The sequence below is a fragment of the Ranitomeya imitator genome, chromosome 4 (genome assembly GCF_032444005.1).
Source record: "Ranitomeya imitator isolate aRanImi1 chromosome 4, aRanImi1.pri, whole genome shotgun sequence".
Taxonomy (NCBI): domain Eukaryota; kingdom Metazoa; phylum Chordata; class Amphibia; order Anura; family Dendrobatidae; genus Ranitomeya; species Ranitomeya imitator.
The window spans coordinates 456,414,470-456,434,469 of NC_091285.1; the positions used below are offsets into that span (position 1 = coordinate 456,414,470).

At 38.7% G+C, this 20,000-nt stretch overlaps 1 protein-coding gene across 2 annotated transcripts in view; it reads right to left on the reverse strand.

Annotated features, from left to right (window-relative positions):
• Nucleotides 1-20,000, reverse strand: part of LOC138676470 (dual oxidase 1-like) — an 80,511-nt gene that overhangs the window by 15,911 nt on the left and 44,600 nt on the right. For both annotated transcript variants that reach the window (XM_069765800.1, XM_069765801.1), the window contains 9 exons: nucleotides 19,793-19,886; nucleotides 14,882-15,048; nucleotides 11,438-11,519; nucleotides 10,005-10,073; nucleotides 9,740-9,924; nucleotides 8,374-8,604; nucleotides 8,185-8,284; nucleotides 6,546-6,595; nucleotides 3,302-3,429 (listed from right to left, as the gene is read on the reverse strand). In XM_069765800.1, the coding sequence (XP_069621901.1) occupies nucleotides 3,302-3,429; nucleotides 6,546-6,595; nucleotides 8,185-8,284; nucleotides 8,374-8,604; nucleotides 9,740-9,924; nucleotides 10,005-10,073; nucleotides 11,438-11,519; nucleotides 14,882-15,048; nucleotides 19,793-19,886 (1,106 nt within the window). The remainder of the gene's footprint in view (nucleotides 1-3,301; nucleotides 3,430-6,545; nucleotides 6,596-8,184; nucleotides 8,285-8,373; nucleotides 8,605-9,739; nucleotides 9,925-10,004; nucleotides 10,074-11,437; nucleotides 11,520-14,881; nucleotides 15,049-19,792; nucleotides 19,887-20,000) is intronic.

Consider the following 20,000-nt stretch of genomic DNA (forward strand, 5'->3'; position numbering starts at 1 on the left):
CTACTGTTTAGCCACATCAGGGGCTCTGCAAATGCAACGTGACGCCCACAGAGCATTCCATCAAAGTCTGCATTTCAAAACGTCACTACTTCACTTCCGAGCCCCAGCATGTGCCTAAACAGTGGTATACCCCCACATATGGGGTATCAGCGTACTCAGGAGAAACTGGACAACAACTTTTGGGGTCAAATTTCTCCTGTTACCCTTGGGAAAATAAAAAATTGCGGGCTAAAATTCATTTTTGAGAAAATAATTTTTTTTTTTTATTTTCATGGCTCTGCGTTATAAACTTCTGTGAAGCACTTGAGGGTTCAAAGTGCTCACTACACATCTAGATTAGTTCCTTTGGGGGTCTAGTTTCCAAAATGGGGTAATTTGTGGGGGATCTCCAATGTTTAGGCACACAGGGGCTCTCCAAACGCGACATGGTGTCCGCTAATGATTGGAGATAATTTTCCATTTAAAAAGCCAAATGGCGTGCCTTCCCTTCTGAGCCCTGCCGTGCGCCCAAACAGTGGTTTACCCCCACATATGGGGTATCTGCATACTCAGGACAAACTGGACAACAACATTTGTGGTCCAATTTCTCCTATTACCATTGGCAAAATAGGAAATTCCAGGCTAAAAAATCATTTTTGAGAAAAGAAAAATTATTTTTTATTTTCATGGCTCTGCATTATAAACTTCTGTGAAGCACCTGGGGGTTTAAAGTGCTCAGTATGCATCTAGATAAGTTCCTTGGGGGGTCTAGTTTCCAAAATGGGGTCACTTGTGGGGGAGCTCCATTGCATAGGCACACAGGGGCTCTCCAAATGCGACATGGTGTCCGCTAACAATTGGAGCTAATTTTCCATTCAAAAAGTTAAAAGGCGCGCCTTCCCTTCCGAGCCCTGCCGTGTGCCCAAACAGTGGTTTACCCCCACATATGAGGTATCGGCGTACTCGGGAGAAATTGCTCAACAAATTTTAGGATCCATTTTATCCTATTGCCCATGTGAAAATGAAAAAATTGAGGCGAAAATAAATTTTTTGTGAAAAAAAAGTACTTTTTCATTTTTACGGATCAATTTGTGAAGCACCTGAGGGTTTAAAGTGCTCACTAGGCATCTAGATAAGTTCCTTGGGGGGTCCAGTTTCCAAAATGGGGTCACTTGTGGGGGAGCTCCAATGTTTAAGCACACAGGGTCTCTCCAAACGCGACATGGTGTCCGCTAACGATGGAGATAATTTTTCATTCAAAAAGTCAAATGGCGCTCCTTCCCTTCCGAGCCTTACCATGTGCCCAAACAGTGGTTTACCCCCACATGTGAAGTATCGGTGTACTCAGGAGAAATTGCCAAACAAATTTTAGGATCCATTTTATCCTGTTGTCCATGTGAAAATGAAAAAATTGAGGCTAAAAGAATTTTTTTGTGAAAAAAAAGTACTTTTTCATTTTTACGGATCAATTTGTGAAGCACCTGGGGGTTTAAAGGGCTCACTATGCATCTAGATAAGTTCCTTGGGGCGTCTAGTTTCCAAAATGGGGTCACTTGTGGGGGAGCTCCAATTTTTAGGCACACGGGGGCTCTCCAAATGTGACATGGTGTCCGCTAAAGAGTGCAGCCAATTTTTCATTCAAAAAGTCAAATGGCGCTCCTTCCCTTCCAAGCCCTGCCGTGCGCCCAAACAGTGGTTTACCCCCACATATGAGGTATCAGCGTACTCAGGACAAATTGGACAACAACGTACGTGGTTCAGTTTCTCCTTTTACCATTGGGAAAATAAAAAAATTGTTGCTGAAAAATCATTTTTGTGACTAAAAAGTTAAATGTTCATTTTTTCCTTCCATGTTGCTTCTGCTGCTGTGAAGCACCTGAAGGGTTAATAAACTTCTTGAATGTGGTTTTGTGCACCTTGAGGGGTGCAGTTTTTAGAATGGTGTCACTTTTGGGTATTTTCAGCCATATAGACCCCTCAAACTGACTTCAAATGTGAGGTGGTCCCTAAAAAAAATGGTTTTGTAAATTTCGTTGTAAAAATGAGAAATCGCTGGTCAAATTTTAACCCTTATAACTTCCTAGCAAAAAAAAATTTTGTTTACAAAATTGTGCTGATGTAAAGTAGACGTGTGGGAAATGTTATTTATTAACTATTTTGTGTCACATAACTCTCTGGTTTAACAGAATAAAAATTCAAAATGTGAAAATTGCGAAATTTTCAAAATTTTCGCCAAATTTCCGTTTTTATCACAAATAAACACAGAATTTATTGACCTAAATTTACCACTAACATGAAGCCCAATATGTCACGAAAAAACAATCTCAGAACCGCTAGGATCCATTGAAGCGTTCCTGAGTTATTACCTCATGAAGGGACACTGGTCAGAATTGCAAAAAACGGCAAGGTCTTTAAGGTCAAAATAGGCTGGGTCATGAAGGGGTTAATGTTGCCTATTATTTATTTTTCTTCATTTTCAGTTAAAAAAATATGTTTTGTTCTTGTTTTCAAAGGAATGTGCAGCGTTCCCAGAGTTTTTGTGTATAAGGAAATATATGCTATTATGAGTAGAGTTGAGCAAATTTGTTCGGATTCGGTCACCGAATCTGAATTTGCCATATTCCTGCCATATTGTTTTCTTATTCGTGCTGCCGAATGTATGTTTGTTCCGAACATATTCGGTAATTTCTACTCCCATTGATTCTAATGACATTCAGCTGTGTTCTATGAATATTGCAAAAACAATATTCGCTGCCAATTGTATTTGGAACCGAATCCGAACAAATTCGATCATCACTAATTATAAGGATTGAGCTTTTCCTCAGTTGTTTTAAACACACTCCTATGATTTTGCACGTAACTACAGTATATGTCTGGAAATTTTTATAGATAATATGCACATAATAAAGATGTGTTTAAGGCTCAAGACATCCCTCTATTAACCAGAGCAAGGAGGTGTTATATAGTGGTTTATACATTTATATGGAAGTCATGTAATCCTAAATACCCAGCTACATCAGCGTATCACTGGGAGTTAGAGAGGTTGTATTAATTCATTTCCACAACAGTTTAAACAATATTCTAAGGAAGGGTTATTCATAAGTAACATCCCCTTTCAGAAAAACATGTAGTGTAATAAAATCCGTATAGTCCATAAAATCCTTACAGCTTTCAAAAGTTGGTTTTAAAAATGAGAAACTGATTGTTTAGCAATATACTGTATCTATCAGAACGTAACATTGATTCCGTATCATAATATGATCCATTTTATCCCAATTACAGCAAACTGGTGATTTATGTGGTAGATTTTTTACATTCTTACCAGAACATAGAATAACACATATAGATGATGAATGATCCAGAATCCACGGAAACTGATCCGTCGAAAATGATAGGTAGAAAACACATACATCAGAGCCATGACTGCTAGGAGCAGGACTCCAGTTATACCTGTAATTAGAATGAGTACTGTAACTCAACGTCTTGTGTAGTGTCAGTGACATACAATATAAAATCTTTTGCCTTCCTGAAAATTCCTGCTATCCCAGTGCTACCACGGCATTGGCCCCACCATTCTTCATGACTTGTCCAGCAGTGATGATGCGCCAATCATAAACAAGTAACCACTGCAGTCAATCAGGCATCATCACTAGGGCCAGTGATTGGCTACAGTACTAATGCATATATGCGTGACACTTCTTTATTACAGGGCACAACTACGAAATCAGCAGGATCACCAGAGCTACGCCAATGCAGGGAATTCACCAGGTGAATATAAGTTATTTAATTTTGCTACATTCTTTATTTTTTATCTTTATTTAAGGTATTGTGACCACAGTGAACCTCCATCAGTAGATCCCAATGTGCTAATTGCTAACCCTGGCCCTAGATTTTTTTTATTCTTTTAAATTATCTAGTAAAAATAAGCTATTTTTGTTTTTTTGCAAAAGAAAAATAGTTATATAAAAATTAGGGCTCCTAAGGATGACAGCTACAATTTTTTGACTACTTAAATGTAAGTATTTTTGGGTAAAAAAGTTAAAAAAATTTTTTGCAACTTGGTTTTCCAAGGCGATAAAAAGGCAAAAATCAAGTAGCAAACAAGGCGGCACTTGTTTGTATAAAAATAATCCTTTATTGAAGTCCTTCCGAAAGCATGCAGTCAGGGAGAGGGAGCAGGTGTGGCTAATCGGACAAGGGTTGTTTTACGCATCGAGACTCTTCCACAGGATACGATATGGCCATTGTCTGACCAGCCACACCTGCTCCCTCTCCCTGACTGAATGCTTTTAGAAGGACTTCAGTAAAGGAATATTTTTACACGGTGAGTGCCGCCTTGTTTGCTTCTTGATTTTTGCATTTTTATCACCGTTGTGGAAACTTTTGAACAGCACACCATTGTTTTTCCACTGGTTTATTGGTCGTTATATGTTAAGAGTCGAGTTCACACCGCTGCACAGGGGGAATCTCGAACCATGTCTGCAGCGGTCTCCCATTTTCCTCCAGCTGCAGTGGAGACTGCTCAGCAGAGATGTCGGTCCCAGCGTCTGGCTCAAGCTTATACTGTGCGCTTGGTTACTGCTGCTTTTCCAGGCTCTGCCTTTGTAGCAAGTACTGATCAGCAGCAAGCAGGCGTTTCAGGGATGAAAGCTCCTTAATCATTTCCATTCCTTGTGTTGATGACTGCTTGTGAATGGCGGAAGCTACCTAGCTCCCAACAGTGCTACCTGCGCACTAAGCACACATTTCAGTATCTATTTGGAGTGCCCATCATTATGGCACCGTGCACAATCAGTGTGCTTTTTTGACAGCCGGTCAGAGTAGGGTGGGAATTCCCGCTTGGACTCAGCATCTGACTTAGGGCATCCTCAGGCGCGGGCTCAAAATCTACCAAGTGTCAGAGCGAGAGAAAACCCGAGAAGAAACACATGGAGTACATGTCCCAAAGTGTAAAAATACGTTTTTATTTATAACAATATTAAAAACACAATTATGAAGTCATAACATATACAGAACACACAATAGGGGAAACTGAGGATAGCACTGAAAGTGTTAAAAAGACGGAAGACCCCCATACGCCTCTAATACGGCTTTCTAATGTAAATGCCATTAAGTGCAGGTTATAAGGTAAAGACGCCACCACATCCGACAGTCCGCAGGTGAGCAACTACATCTCCCCAAGTGGGGTGCCGCTAACCACAGAATGGCCTATATCACATTTAAAGTGGTTTAATGGCTCTTGCCCATATAGTCAGTCTCCGGTCTTAGGGGGGGTCACCGCCGCAGCCCCAACACGCATTTCGCGTTGGCTTCGTCAGGGGGCCAACGAAGCCAACGCGAAACGCGCGTTGGGGCTGCGGCGGTGACCCCCCTAAGACCGGAGACTGACTATATGGGTAAGAGCCATTAAACCGCTTTAAATGTGATATAGGCCGTTCTGTGGTTAGCGGCACCCCACTTGGGGAGATGTAGTTGCTCACCTGCGGACTGTCGGATGTGGTGGCGTCTTTACCTTATAACCTGCACTTAATGGCATTTACATTAGAAAGCCGTATTAGAGGCGTATGGGGGTCTTCCGTCTTTTTAACACTTTCAGTGCTATCCTCAGTTTCCCCTATTGTGTGTTCTGTATATGTTATGACTTCATAATTGTGTTTTTAATATTGTTATAAATAAAAACGTATTTTTACACTTTGGGACATGTACTCCATGTGTTTCTTCTCGGGTTTTCTCTATGCTATTTTGGAGTGTCCTAGACTTGTTTGAAGGATTTCTAGTACGGGTACTATCCCTAACACTATACTATTAGTATGTGTGTGAGATCCATCTTATTGTTGTCCATTGTGGGATGTGTCTATTGCAAGTGTCAGAGTGAGTCCAATCACCAGTTTAGTGGGAGTGATTCATAGGGATCCCACTAGTGCCTTTCAGCCGCACCCTACGACTGCTAACAGGGCGCAGCGTAATTACAGCAACTCTGTGAAGCAACAGAGTTCACTTCCATTCACACTGGGTGAGGTCTAACCCACTTGTGAGCAAGCGTCCATCTGCCATTACTCAGCAGCAGGTGCCATCTCTGCACGGTGGACCCCGGACTGCGAACACACCTCATATTCTTTAATATTATTATTTGGTGCATTCTGCCAGTCCTAACATTATGTAATCTCCGTATATGCACAATGGATAGTGCTGAGGTCTTTTTTCAGTTTCTCCTGTTGCATTTTCTGCCCCTACTTCATCTTGCTCTTGGATTACATAACAAAAAACCCACTGAAAGATTCCCTTTAAGCTATTCAGTGACAAAATAGCTCCAGGCCTGTGAGTATTGAGACTAAACCTTTCCACTTACATGTTTTATGAAATAATGCCAGTCTCACTAGTTTATTATCGTTAGAAGATTAATTGATACTACACTACTTTGTGTATTTCATTTTTCCTTTTACTACCGTGCAGTTGCCAAGTCAAGGATTCTGAAGTAAGTCTCTGTTATTATATCACATCTCAGACATTAAAGTCTTTGTATTGTAAATTCTCAGCAGTCACAATAAGATCCCAAGGCTGCTTACCTGGCACAGTCTCAAAAAACCACCAATAATATTTCTCTGGAAACTCAGATCTAAGGATTTGAAGGAATCTCAGATTAGCATAATGTTGCATAAAAAGAAATTCTAATATGAGTTGTTATTATCGGAATTTCAACATTCTCAAAATAGATTGTTCTAATTATCAAGGTGAGATGCAGAGAAAAGACATTTCAAGTTCTCAGAAACGTTCTTGTGGACCCATCAGCATTCATATGCTGCCTCGTTAATCGAATACAGGAACAATATATATCTTTGTACCGTGTTAGCCAGTAGGTAGAAAAATACAATTTGAGAGACCTCAGTGGTTGATATCTTTTAATTGCTAACTGAAAAGATGGTAACAAATTGCAAGCTTTCACAACTACTTGGGTCTCTTCATCAGGCATAGCATCTATGCCTGATGAAGAGACTTGAGTAGTCGTGAAAGCTTGCAATTTGGTACCATATTTTCAGTTAGCCATTAAAAAGGTATCAACCACTGAGGACTCTCAAATTGTAATATTTTGATAATCTAATTCACCAAAAAGGGAACGAAGAGTCAAATATATTTTTCCAATTTACATCTCATAGCTATAATTGAAACAAATTGAAACCATTTTTCAATATAAGTTTAGAATTATTCTAAACATTTTAGATAATATATCTTGTATATATTTTGCTTTATACCTTAGTTATAATTTATAATATGGTTCAAAGCAGCATTCAGAGTTTTTTCAGACTTCAGAGCTAAAATATCACAGCTTTTTCTTTTGACTGTCAGAACAAAGCTTATTTTGGTGTCTGACTGCTTTTTAGGTGTTGTAATGGCATATTCCCGCCATTAATGTAATCACCTATCCAAGGAATAAGGTGAACTTACTGATCTCTGGGAATGGGAATCCAACCTCTTGGGTTCCCTATAATTCAGAGAAGGATGACATTGATCTTGAGATTACAGAGCTGTATTTGAATGGAGGGGGACATGCTCAAACTCTACTCCATTCATTGTTTATTGAACCACCATTAATAGCCGAGTTATGTTCTAGGCTTTCTCTACAGAAGAAAGAGAATGAATAGAGTGAAGTTCAAGCATGCGCACCTCCACTCCATTCAGATCAGGTTTTGCACTGCCCAGTTCTCAGGATCAATGGGGGTCCTGGAAGACAGATCTCCAATGATCAGTAAGTTATTCCCTATCCATGATCTAACTGTCAAACTTGGTAATACCCCTGTAAGCTACTAGAAATGTTATGTGTTTCACACTCACATTGTTGACTGCATTAAAAAGGTTGTCCCGTGAAGAACATTAATCACCTATAGGCAGGATAGGGGATAAATGACTGATCACTAGGGGTCAAACTGCTGATAGCTCCACCAATCACTAAAACAGAGTTCCCAAGTCTTCCATTATTCCTCTAGATGTTCACTGTGAGCAGAAGTTTGAATAAAGCAGTGGGTCATGATTGATTTATGCTGCTTCATATATTGTCTTTGTCATAGCGCTGACAGAAATGGTTAAGTATGGTAATATGGTAATGATAAGTGGGGCTCAGAGCAAATGCAGGTAAGTGATAAATGTCCCATGTTAGACATCCCTTTATAGTTTAAATGCTTCTGACTCAAATGCTACAGCTTAACGTACCCGTTATCTGAAAACACAGTAGGGAAGAGGCAGCTGAGGACACTTAGTGGAGTGATGGTGAAGATGTAGACATTGACCAAGTGGCCAAGTGCATGGAAAACTAAAGAAGACAAAAGTATTGAACAAATTCAACAGTTACTCAACATTTTGGTTTCATTTTCACATTTCTCTACAGTGAGACAAACTTACTGGTAAGGACAAGTGCACTCATGGCGATCAAACGGTGGAAATCTACTGCGGCATCAAACGGGATATATCGATTCAAGAATGTCTCTCGCAGGAACGTAATTAGGTTTCGGCACATCGTCAGAAGGATGTAGGAGAACATAAATGAAATGCTGGCAGCTGAACCTCGAGAAATTATCAGCCCAATATATGTAGTGTCAGAAATTCCATTTCCTGGCGATGCAAAGCCATAATCTGTAGAATGCAGAAACATTCAGAAGTGTCAGATATTGATGCAAGTCTCACAGATAATATTCACCACTGGCATACAATATATCACTCTCTTGTTCTTACTGATTGTTTTACAGAGTTTTGCACCGCAAAACATTCTCGCCAACCTATTGCTGCTGGGCCACAATGCATAAGGTACCAGGGCCAGAAATCAACAGCTTGCTCGGCACCCTTATACCCTTATATCTAAATGTCTGCTCAAACATAGCTTTCCCTAATATTTTTAATTTTTTTGTTTTCATTTCATTAATTACATGTGCAACACAGAGGTATGGAGTTAAACACTGTAGTTCACAGCAGAAAAGAGAGAGATTGCAGGTCTTCCTTTTATTAAATGGATTTTCTTCAATACTCCCATGGTGTGCCACACAATTTTATATCAAATGGGTTTTTTTAAGCGACAGTGTAACATGTACTGTAATAATATCAGCATAGTACACAATGAGCTACCTTTTTTGGAAATAACATTGCTATTAACCACATTAAAAAAGGAATCTATAATTAGAAATATACAGTGTCTATAATTTAATTTATTTTTTCCGAATTTATTTTTAATTGATGGTGGCAGCTAATCATGTACAAAAATATATCTTGAATTATTACATTTTTCACATTGTCAACTGGAGAGAACAGAATATGTGTATGTTTTATGTTCTCTGCAGACCACTTGTTAGCTGTGCTGTATAGACTGGGACAGAATCAACAGACGGTGGGAATTTTAGGAAGACATTTGACAAACAGATATCTAATATGACAAATTAACATTTTTTTTAAATAATAAAAGGGTTAACTTATGAAGGCAACTACTGTCTATATGATGATTTGAGGCCTATAGATTACAAATAGTGTGTTTTTAACTGAAAATCCTACTACATACCGTAAGCAAGAGTGGACAGTAGAGTTCTCCTACTCTGACTGACTAGAGCTACCTCTGAGGTACATACTGATATAACCTCTAATCTGGAAGGAGTTGTTTGTGATGAAATAGCTTCTTTAAAGGTAAACTAAATTTAGCAAATCAAACATTTCAATCAAATTTACCTTTTTTTAGCTTTGCCATACACACACACTAACATGAATGAGATAGTATTATACTCACAATATCCTCTTTCTGCAAACAGTCCAGCTGATATTCCATAGAAGATTACTAAGCATACAATATGACGCCGGTAGTTTTCAATTAATCTTTTAAATTGCTGTATTTTTTGGCGAATTTTGCTTGACTCGTATTTTTCTCTTCTTGCTTTAGTAAATACACGTGGCTGATTTGTCCTATGATTATTCCTAATGATGAAATTATAAGATGGATATTGAGACTAATGCTATTACACTATGTAATAATATAATATTCCAACTGCACTCACATTCTACCATGTCTGTTTCGAACGTCGCAGCCGTCTGACTCTGATATGTTCACGTTGCTTTCAACATTACTGTAATGATAGACAATTATTGCTTCTTTGATTGTTTAAATTAATGTATTTTTTTTGCTTTTACAATACATCAAAAACATACAGTAAATCTGCACTAAAATCATACCTACTTAAGATAATGTATTTTTTCCATTATATTAAATATAGCTACAATAGGAAAAGAAGATTCTAGAGTTACGGTATCTTTATTTGACCTCTTTTTCAAATCATATGAAGTTTGTCAGTTTTTCTTGCAACAGTCACTACCTAAGGTGATGTATTCAACAAAAAGCTTGCTGAATACTTCATACAGATTGCAACTCTGATGGTCTGCCTAGAAATTTGGCTTAAAAGCGTAAAAAAATTAGTATAGTTTAGTCTTCAGGGAAGGGTCTAATGTACCACTTGCATTTGGACATGCGTAAAAGAGCTAATACATATGTCTTTGATTTGTCTATGTTTAGTGAAAAGACACTTTAGACACAGTGGGAGAAATTTATGTCACTAAATAAGACAGAATTCCAGAGCTACTTTTGCCTAAAACCTGTCTTTTGTGATATGCACCATATTTATTATGAGTTTTCGATACTTTTTTCACATTATCTGTCAAGACCTTTCTGTAAAGGCTGTGGCTTATCAAAAATGAGCCTCAACCTTGTGCACAAAGTAAGCAAACTAATAGGTGATGTAAACTTGTACTAGACAGTCAGAAAATACTCTAGATTTATCAAGCAGCATGAGAGAATGATAAATTTATGATAAATTTGACATATTTTAAAGAGGACCTTGCTAAAAAAAAATTAAATACTTTGTAAAATCCATGACATTCTCTAATTCTAACACTTGTTTCAATTTTTCACTGAGTCACTCCATTGCAGAAATATTCATATTTGTTACTTTTGGAGCATATGATGTGAAATTTCTCCTTGAAGTTCAACTGGGAGTTTCTTCAGAATTTTCTCTGGGGCAATGGATACCCCTCCCTCCCAAAAACAGCCAATCACAGCACTAGTTGTGTAGCAGTCACAGTCATTGCCGAGCTGTGATTGGCTGCATCTGGTAATGAGGGGTGAGAGCGCACCCCCCAGAAAACATTCTGATCCCCAAGTTGAGCTCAAAGTAGAAATTTTACATAGTGCACTCCAAAAGCAACAAATGTGAATATCTCTGCAATGGAGTGCCACCACACAAGAAGGAAAAGAGCAGAAGAATCAGGGGATCTCAGGGTGATTAGAAGGGTTTTTTTTAACTCAATTTTGTTTTAGGAAGTGACTGGTCTTCTTTAAGACTGTCTGGTCTTAATTTACACTGCTTAAAAAAATTGACAGTTTTGACAAATCTTCTCCAGAGGATTTTCAAGTTTCAAGAATAAACCTGGTGGTTACCTGTCACCATGTTTGGTGGTTCTTCTGTCTATGAATGAAATCCTGCTGGTAAGATTGTTCTTGTTGACCGGAAAAGTTAATCCTTTAACAGAAAACAAAGCACACACATCTGAATATGACATACAGTGGGGCAAAAAAGTATTTAGTCAGTCAGCAATAGTGCAAGTTCCACCACTTAAAAAGATGATAGGCGTCTGTAATTTACATCATAGGTAGACCTCAACTATGGGAGACAAACTGAGAAAAAAAAATCCAGAAAATCACATTGTCTGTTTTTTTATAATTTTATTTGCATATTATGGTGGAAAATAAGTATTTGGTCAGAAACAAAATTTCATCTCAATACTTTGTAATATATCCTTTGTTGGCAATGACAGAGGTCAAACGTTTTCTGTAAGTCTTCACAAGGTTGCCACACACTGTTGTTGGTATGTTGGCCCATTCCTCCATGCAGATCTCCTCTAGAGCAGTGATGTTTTTGGCTTTTCGCTTGGCAACACGGACTTTCAACTTCCTCCAAAGGTTTTCTATAGGGTTGAGATCTGGAGACTGGCTAGGCCACTCCAGGACCTTGAAATGCTTCTTACGAAGCCACTCCTTCGTTGCCCTGGCGGTGTGCTTTGGATCATTGTCATGTTGAAAGACCCAGCCACGTTTCATCTTCAATGCCCTTGCTGATGGAAGGAGGTTTGCACTCAAAATCCCACGATACATGGCCCCATTCATTCTTTCATGTACCCGGATCAGTCGTCCTGGCCCCTTTGCAGAGAAACAGCCCCAAAGCATGATGTTTCCACCACCATGCTTTACAGTAGGTATGGTGTTTGATGGATGCAACTCAGTATTCTTTTTCCTCCAAACACGACAAGTTGTGTTTCTACCAAACAGTTCCAGTTTGGTTTCATCAGACCATAGGACATTCTCCCAAAACTCCTCTGGATCATCCAAATGCTCTCTAGCAAACTTCAGACGGGCCCGGACATGTACTGGCTTAAGCAGTGGGACATGTCTGGCACTGCAGGATCTGAGTCCATGGTGGAGTAGTGTGTTACTTATGGTAGGCCTTGTTACATTGGTCCCAGCTCTCTGCAGTTCATTCACTAGGTCCCCCCGCGTGGTTCTGGGATTTTTGCTCACCGTTCTTGTGATCATTCTGACCCCACGGGGTGGGATTTTGCGTGGAGCCCCAGATCGAGGGAGATTATCAGTGGTCTTGTATGTCTTCCATTTTCTAATTATTGCTCCCACTGTTGATTTCTTCACTCCAAGCTGGTTGGCTATTGCAGATTCAGTCTTCCCAGCCTGGTGCAGGGCTACAATTTTGTTTCTGGTGTCGTTTGACAGTTCTTTGGTCTTCACCATAGTGGAGTTTGGAGTCAGACTGTTTGAGGGTGTGCAAAGGTGTCTTTTTATACTGATAACAAGTTTAAACAGGTGCCATTACTACAGGTAATGAGTGGAGGAAAGAGGAGACTCTTAAAGAAGAAGTTACAGGTCTGTGAGAGCCAGAAATCTTGATTGTTTGTTTCTGACCAAATACTTATTTTCCACCATAATATGCAAAAAAAATTATAAAAAAACAGACAATGTGATTTTCTGGATTTTTTTTTCTCAGTTTGTCTCCCATAGTTGAGGTCTACCTATGATGTAAATTACAGACGCCTCTCATCTTTTTAAGGGGTGGAACTTGCACTATTGCTGACTGACTAAATACTTTTTTGCCCCACTGTACATCACATAATGTAACACAACCTTCTTCTTTTGAAGGCTCACCAGATAGATCATGATGGTGCCTTTGCCTCATCATTAGTGGAGCAAAGTTGTATCAAAATAAAAATTAGTGTTCAATTTAAGTTTGTTTATTTCCTGAATTCTTCATGATGTACAATAACAAATTGTATTGTGAATTCTTCATAACATGAAAATAAGTGCCAAATATGTCAATTATTCTGTGACCTAAAGATTTCTACAGTCAGAAAAAGGACATGTGAATACTGATTCACAAGCTCAACTTCATCAACAACTATAGGGGATCTCACCATTTGAGAAACACTGCATTAACAGATTCCATTACTGCAATATTTATGCAACATATAGGTTATATTACTTACCTTACTTTAAATAGGCTGTCCAGAACCTATGGATGAGATCAGTGGGGGTAAGAAACCTGGGACACCCACTTATCCGCTAAAAACTGAGGAAGTGGTATTTTGAATGCGAAACGCGCGTCGGGGTAAGTGGCCGAGGTGAAGGCAGGACCAATCACAATTATGGGTAACTATTGTTTTACTTAAATATGTTTTCACATTGATGTTGGGGGCAGCAGTGGTGATCGTTGTACCACTTGTTATGGCGATCAGTTTGAGCACAGTTATATTGATATGATATGCTGCAGTCCACGGTGACATATTATACATACTTAGCAGCTGCACCCCAAATATATATATGTCCTGACCTTTCTTCGGCCTTAGTTTTTCACACCTGTGGATTTAATCACCTATTGATTTCAAAAACCCATGTATTGTACCATTGTATTTGTTTAGTCAATTTGTTATGTATTGGCGTTATATTTTCTCTGTATAAATACATTTTGATCTAATTTTATTAGCTATGTAAACTCGATTTTCTCCGTGATTGTTTATAGTATAGCGAGTGGCCCTGTATATGGGTGTACGACATTATACTACTGGTATTTAATTTTGTGGATCAAATGATATATTGGTTGGGCAGCACAGTAGTCCCACAGATTGCTTACTAGCTGCTGTTGCATAGTGCTCTTTATCACCCATTCAAGTGGGAGTGAATGGTCCACTTACAGAGTAGTTTTCAGCTAATTCATGGAGATGCCTTGTGTCAAACCTCCCCTCCAATCTCATATTGATGATTTATCCCATGGATTGTTTTAATACTGTACATTCTCTTTAAAAGATGCAAGCTTTGATCAGCTTACTCCATGTTTGATGCGTACAGATATAACTATAATTAATTAGACTCTTGGTGTTCCTGATGTCATTGGATCTTAGGATCTATTTTCAGTGAATCTTTTTGATTTCTGCAATTCTGCTGAATAAAATATGTTTTAATACGGCTTGATTCGCTGTTGGCACAGAATTACGATCAAACACAATCAATATTACCAAGATAGATCCATTGGTCACCAGCAATGAGTTAACATCAGAAGCTCATCACTGAAAAAACTTAAATTAGTATCATAAAAATGTAAGACCCAAATCCTGATTATTGAATTGCTGATCATGTCTTTCTGTATTCTGACCCTGGACAATGTATGAAATATTTTACAAACATGATGTGAACAGGTTTATATACTTTTCTAGCTCGTTTCATTCTTTTCAACATTGAAAACAAGACTGTATATACTATAATTGGTTCTTTTAGTGGATAAGTATAGTAATATACTTGGTGGAAAGGTCATGGTTACCTTACCTTGAAATGTTATTTGGTTTAAAACATTGGAATGTTCATTAAACATAGAATAAAACTGATCCCATGTGATCTCCTGCGTAGACTGAAGACCGGCCTCAATAAGCATGCTCTCAATAACTTCTTCAGTTTGATCTCTTGACAGAAAGTTAGATATTTGATTGAAAGACCTTAAAATGAAAAGAACTGAACATTAAAAGCTCAAAATATTTTAATATTTGCTCATTATAATATGTCCCCCAATTCCTGAGACTTTAACTGTATTATTCTTCAACACTTTTTTATTCTGTCTTATTAACTTTGATGTTACTAACTTGCACCTGAATTTTGTCTAGTTTTGGTTCTTTTTCACTTTTTTTGTTTGCACCAAATTCACCTTTCCATTTCCACAATTTTTTAAGTCTACTATCTATATGTTATATTGTTTATTTTGTTTGTATTTTTTTTGGTTTGCCACTGTGGGTGACCCCTAGGCTTTCCTGATGATTTTGCTTTATTCATCATTTGTGACTTTTCAAAAAGTCACCCAATTTTTCAGAATTGTACTCCAGTACCTGCTAGAGTGATTCCATGTAATGCAGAAATATTGGATCAATTATTACAATATTTAAAAAATTATGCAAATGTACAGTATGTTTTTAAAAGTTATAAGAATTGTTAAAGATGTTGTCAGGGACTTTTATAATGATGCTTTATCCCTGGGATTGGTCATCAATACTTGATTGTAGGGTGTAGCGCCTGGTACTGCTACCAGTCAGCTGTTTCCAGTTCTGTTGGCAGTGAGATATGATCAGTTGCTGAGCTGCACTGTACAGCTCCATCAACTGTATAATGGCCGGCACCAAGAGCAGCTGATAGATGGGGGTGCCTGGTGTCATCCATATCTGTCAATTGTGATTCATAGAGAAAGAAACGGGTTGCTTTAGTTATAAAGATGAGCCAGCCCCCTTCATACACATCACTGGTCACCAGCCAATAGGAAACTGTTTCTTATAGCATGGCAAACCAATATTGGAAGACTAGGGCTGAGAGTGGAACATGGGTAGACATTTGATTATGTTAGTGTATGATTTGTATAATGTATTGATATCTATCTATCTATATAAATATATACACATATATATATATATATATATATATATATATATCATATATAAAGGTTGTTTTTCTAGCTGGACAACACTTCAGGCAAAACTGACACAACTTGTTATGCTTTGTACAAAGGCTGAGAGGGAGATACGCAACATGGAGATACCCTACAGCTCTTGTCATAGGTGTTTATTTCCTATTCATATATGACCCTTTTTCCTCTCTTTTCTTGCCTCCTGGTTGGACAAGTCTTACATTTGGGCTATTTTGTCCACTGTGTAATTAAAGAAGCACTGGCATCCTGGCATCAGTTTGTATCCTCTTAATATATTGCAATTATCATATTATATAGCAGTGTGTACTTATAATTGCTTATTTTTCACATCTACCCAGCTAATTCTACTGTTTTCTCTGTTCTGTGCTCTTTAACTTCTGACTCAGCTGCTCCACTCCTCCCCCCTACCAGGGAATTTTTCACTCATGGCTCATGGCTCATGACTCATACAGGGAAAATTGACCTTCTGTTTCTACATAGTTATTTTTTAATCACTTGATGTCATACACCTAATGAAAAAGAGAAAAATTATCTGGGTAGAAAGGCAAACTGAGCAATTGTAAGTACACAGGGATATCTACAGGGCTGACGTCAGCACCCGGGAAAGTGCCAGGGCCCTGAGCAGACAGAGGCAGAGGGCACTCGCTATCGAGACACCGGCAAGCTATGGGAGCCCAATGCCAGCACTCACGAGTAGGACCTGCCGCTGCTTGCTCAGAGCCCCGGTACATGCAATACTTACTGCGCTGTGGCATCTTCCGCATCTTCTGACTTTGACATTTCAGGTCAGAAAGTGCAATGGCGTCATGTCTGTGTGCCCTTTGCCTAAACAGTCAGTGCAGTGAGCCGGAAGACAGCGACGCTGAGGAGTCCGGAGTAGAGCAGCGGCCAGCGAGGAGAGGTGAGTATTTCATTTTTTTTTTCTTATATTTGAAGAAATATATGGGGCCCATCATATACTGGAGCATATATAAGGGCAATTATATATGGAGCATCATATGGGACCCATTATATATGAAGCATCATATTGAGCTCATTATATATGAAGCATTTTATGGGGCCCATTATACAATACAGACCAAAAGTTTGGACATACCTTCTCATTTAAAGATTTTTCTGTATTTTCATGACTATGAAAATTATACATTTACACTGAAGGCATCAAAACTATGAATTAACACATGTGGAATTATATACTTAACAAAAAAGTGTGAAACAACTGAAAATATGTCTTATATTCTAGGTTCTTCAAAGTAGCCACTTTTGCTTTGATGACTGATTTGCACACTCTTGGCATTCTTTTGATGAGCTTCAAGAGGTAGTCACCGAGAATGGTCTTCCAACAGTCTTTAACAAGTTCCCAGAGATGCTTAGCACTTGTTTGCCCTTTTGCCTTCACTCTGCGATCCAACTCACCCCAAACCATCTCGATTGGGTTCAGGTCTGGTGACTGTGGAGGCCAGGTCATCTGGTGTAGCACCCCATCACTCTCCTTCTTGGTCAAATAGCCCTTACACAGCCTGGAGGTGTGTTTGGGATCATTGTCCTGTTGAAAAATAAATGATGGTCCAACTAAATGCAAACCGGATGGAATAGCATGCCGCTGCAAGATGCTGTGGTAACCATGCTGGTCAAGTATGCCTTCAATTTTGAATAAATCACCAACAGTGTCACCAGCAAAGCACCCCCACACCATCACACCTCCTCCAGGCTTCACGGTGGGAGCCAGGCATGTAGAGTCCATCCGTTCACCTTTTCTGCGTTGCACAAATTCATGGTGGTTGGAACCAAAGATCTCAAATTTGGACTCTTCAGTGTTCTTTAGCCCAAACAAGTCTCTTCTGCTTGTTGCCTGTCCTTAGCAGTGGTTTCCTAGCAGCTATTTTACCATGAAGGCCTGCTGCACAAAGTCTCCTCTTAACAGTTGTTGTAGAGATGTTTCTGCTGCTAGAACTCTGTGTGGCATTGACCTGGTCTCTAATCTGAGATGCTGTTAACCTGCAATTTCTGAGGCTGGTGACTCGGATAAACGTATCGTCAGAAGCAGAGGTGACTCTTGGTCTTCCTTTTCTGGGGTGGTCCTCATGTGAGCCAGTGTCTTTGTAGCACTTGATGGTTTTTGCCACTGCACTTGGGGACACTTTCAAAGTTTTCCCAATTTTTCAGACTGACTGACCTTCATTTCTTAAACTAATGATGGCCACTCATTTTTCTTTACTTAGCTGCTTTTTTCTTGCCATAATGCAAATTCTAACAGTATACTCAGTAGGACTATCAGCTGTGTATCCACCAGATTTCTGCACAACACAACTGATGGTCCCACCCCATTTATAAGGCAATGAAACCCCACTTATTAAACCTGAGAGGGCACACCTGTGAAGTGAAAACCATTCCTGGTGACTACCTCTTGTAGCTCATCAAGAGAATGCCAAGACTGTGCAAAGCAATCATCAAAGCAAAAGGTGGCTACTTTGAATATCCTAGAATATAACACATAATTTTAGTTGTTTCACACTTTTTTGTTAAGTATATAATTCCACGTGTTAATTCATAGTTTTGATACTTTCAGTGTGAATGTACAATTTTCATAGTCATGAAAATACAGAAAAATCTTTCAATGAGAAGGTGTGTTCAAACTTTTGTTCTGTACTGTATATATAGCATCACATGGGGTCCATCATATACTGGAGCATAATATGGGGCCCATCATGTACTGGAGCATCATATGGGGAACATCATATGCTGGAGCATCATATGGGGCCCATCATGTGCTGGAGCATCATATGGGGCCCCTCATATGCTGGAGCATCATATGAGCCAATCATATGCTGGAGCATTATATGGGGCTCATTATATATGGAGCAATATATCAGGACCATTATATATGGAGAAATATATGGGGCCCATTATATATGGAACAACATATGGGGCCCATCCTGTATGAAACATTATATGGTGCCCATCATATGCTGGAGCATTATATGGGGCCCATTATATATGGAGCAATATATGGAGCCCATCATATACTGGAACATTATATAGGGCCCATCATATGCTGTATGGAGCATTATATGGGTCCCATTAATTATGGAGCATTATATGGTGCTCGTTATGTATGTAGCCTTATATGGGGTCCATTATTCTGTATTGATCATTATAAGGGGCTCATTATACTGTGTGTAGCATTATATGTGGTCCTTTATTCTGTATAAATCAATATATATGACACATTATTCTGTATTAAGCGATATATGAGGCACATTTTTCTGAATGGAGCATTATATGAGGTCCATTATTCTGTATGGAGCACTATGTGGTGCCCATAATACTGTATGGGGGTCTATACTGTCCGGATTCTGAGCTATAGATATTACTAATGTAATGTAAGTAGTTAGTGAAATCTTTGGCATTGAACTATACCTATATTTCACTGGCGTATCTGTGCATCATGAATTGTGGTATGTGTTAAAGAGGTGCACTTAGACTCTTTTGCCTTGGGTCCATGAAAACCTGGAGCTGGCCTTGGCTATAAAATATGATGACTGTAATATATATTAAGAGGATAAACATTTTGATGTGAGTGCTTCTTTAACATTACTTTTTCTATGAGAACAATGCAAACATGAATAATATAATAGTATTATCTTCTCATTATATCATTAGCATATTATGACGTGCATACATCTTACTGATAGAATATGTATTTAGACCTTTTGAATTTGGGTTGGTTGATGTAAGTAATAAATACAAGATGCCTGAAATATACAGACCTAAGCATTTGAATGAACTCTTCCTTTGTGAGGACTCCAGTTTCATTAACGTCATGCATTGAAAACATAAATTGTAACTTGCTTTCCACAGAGCCTAAAAATAAAAATTTATGATCACATAATGTAGGATGAAGCAGGCAGAAAGCTTGATAAAAAAATGTCATGCTGAAACACCGGATAATAAAATATAGAAGATAGAATATGGCTA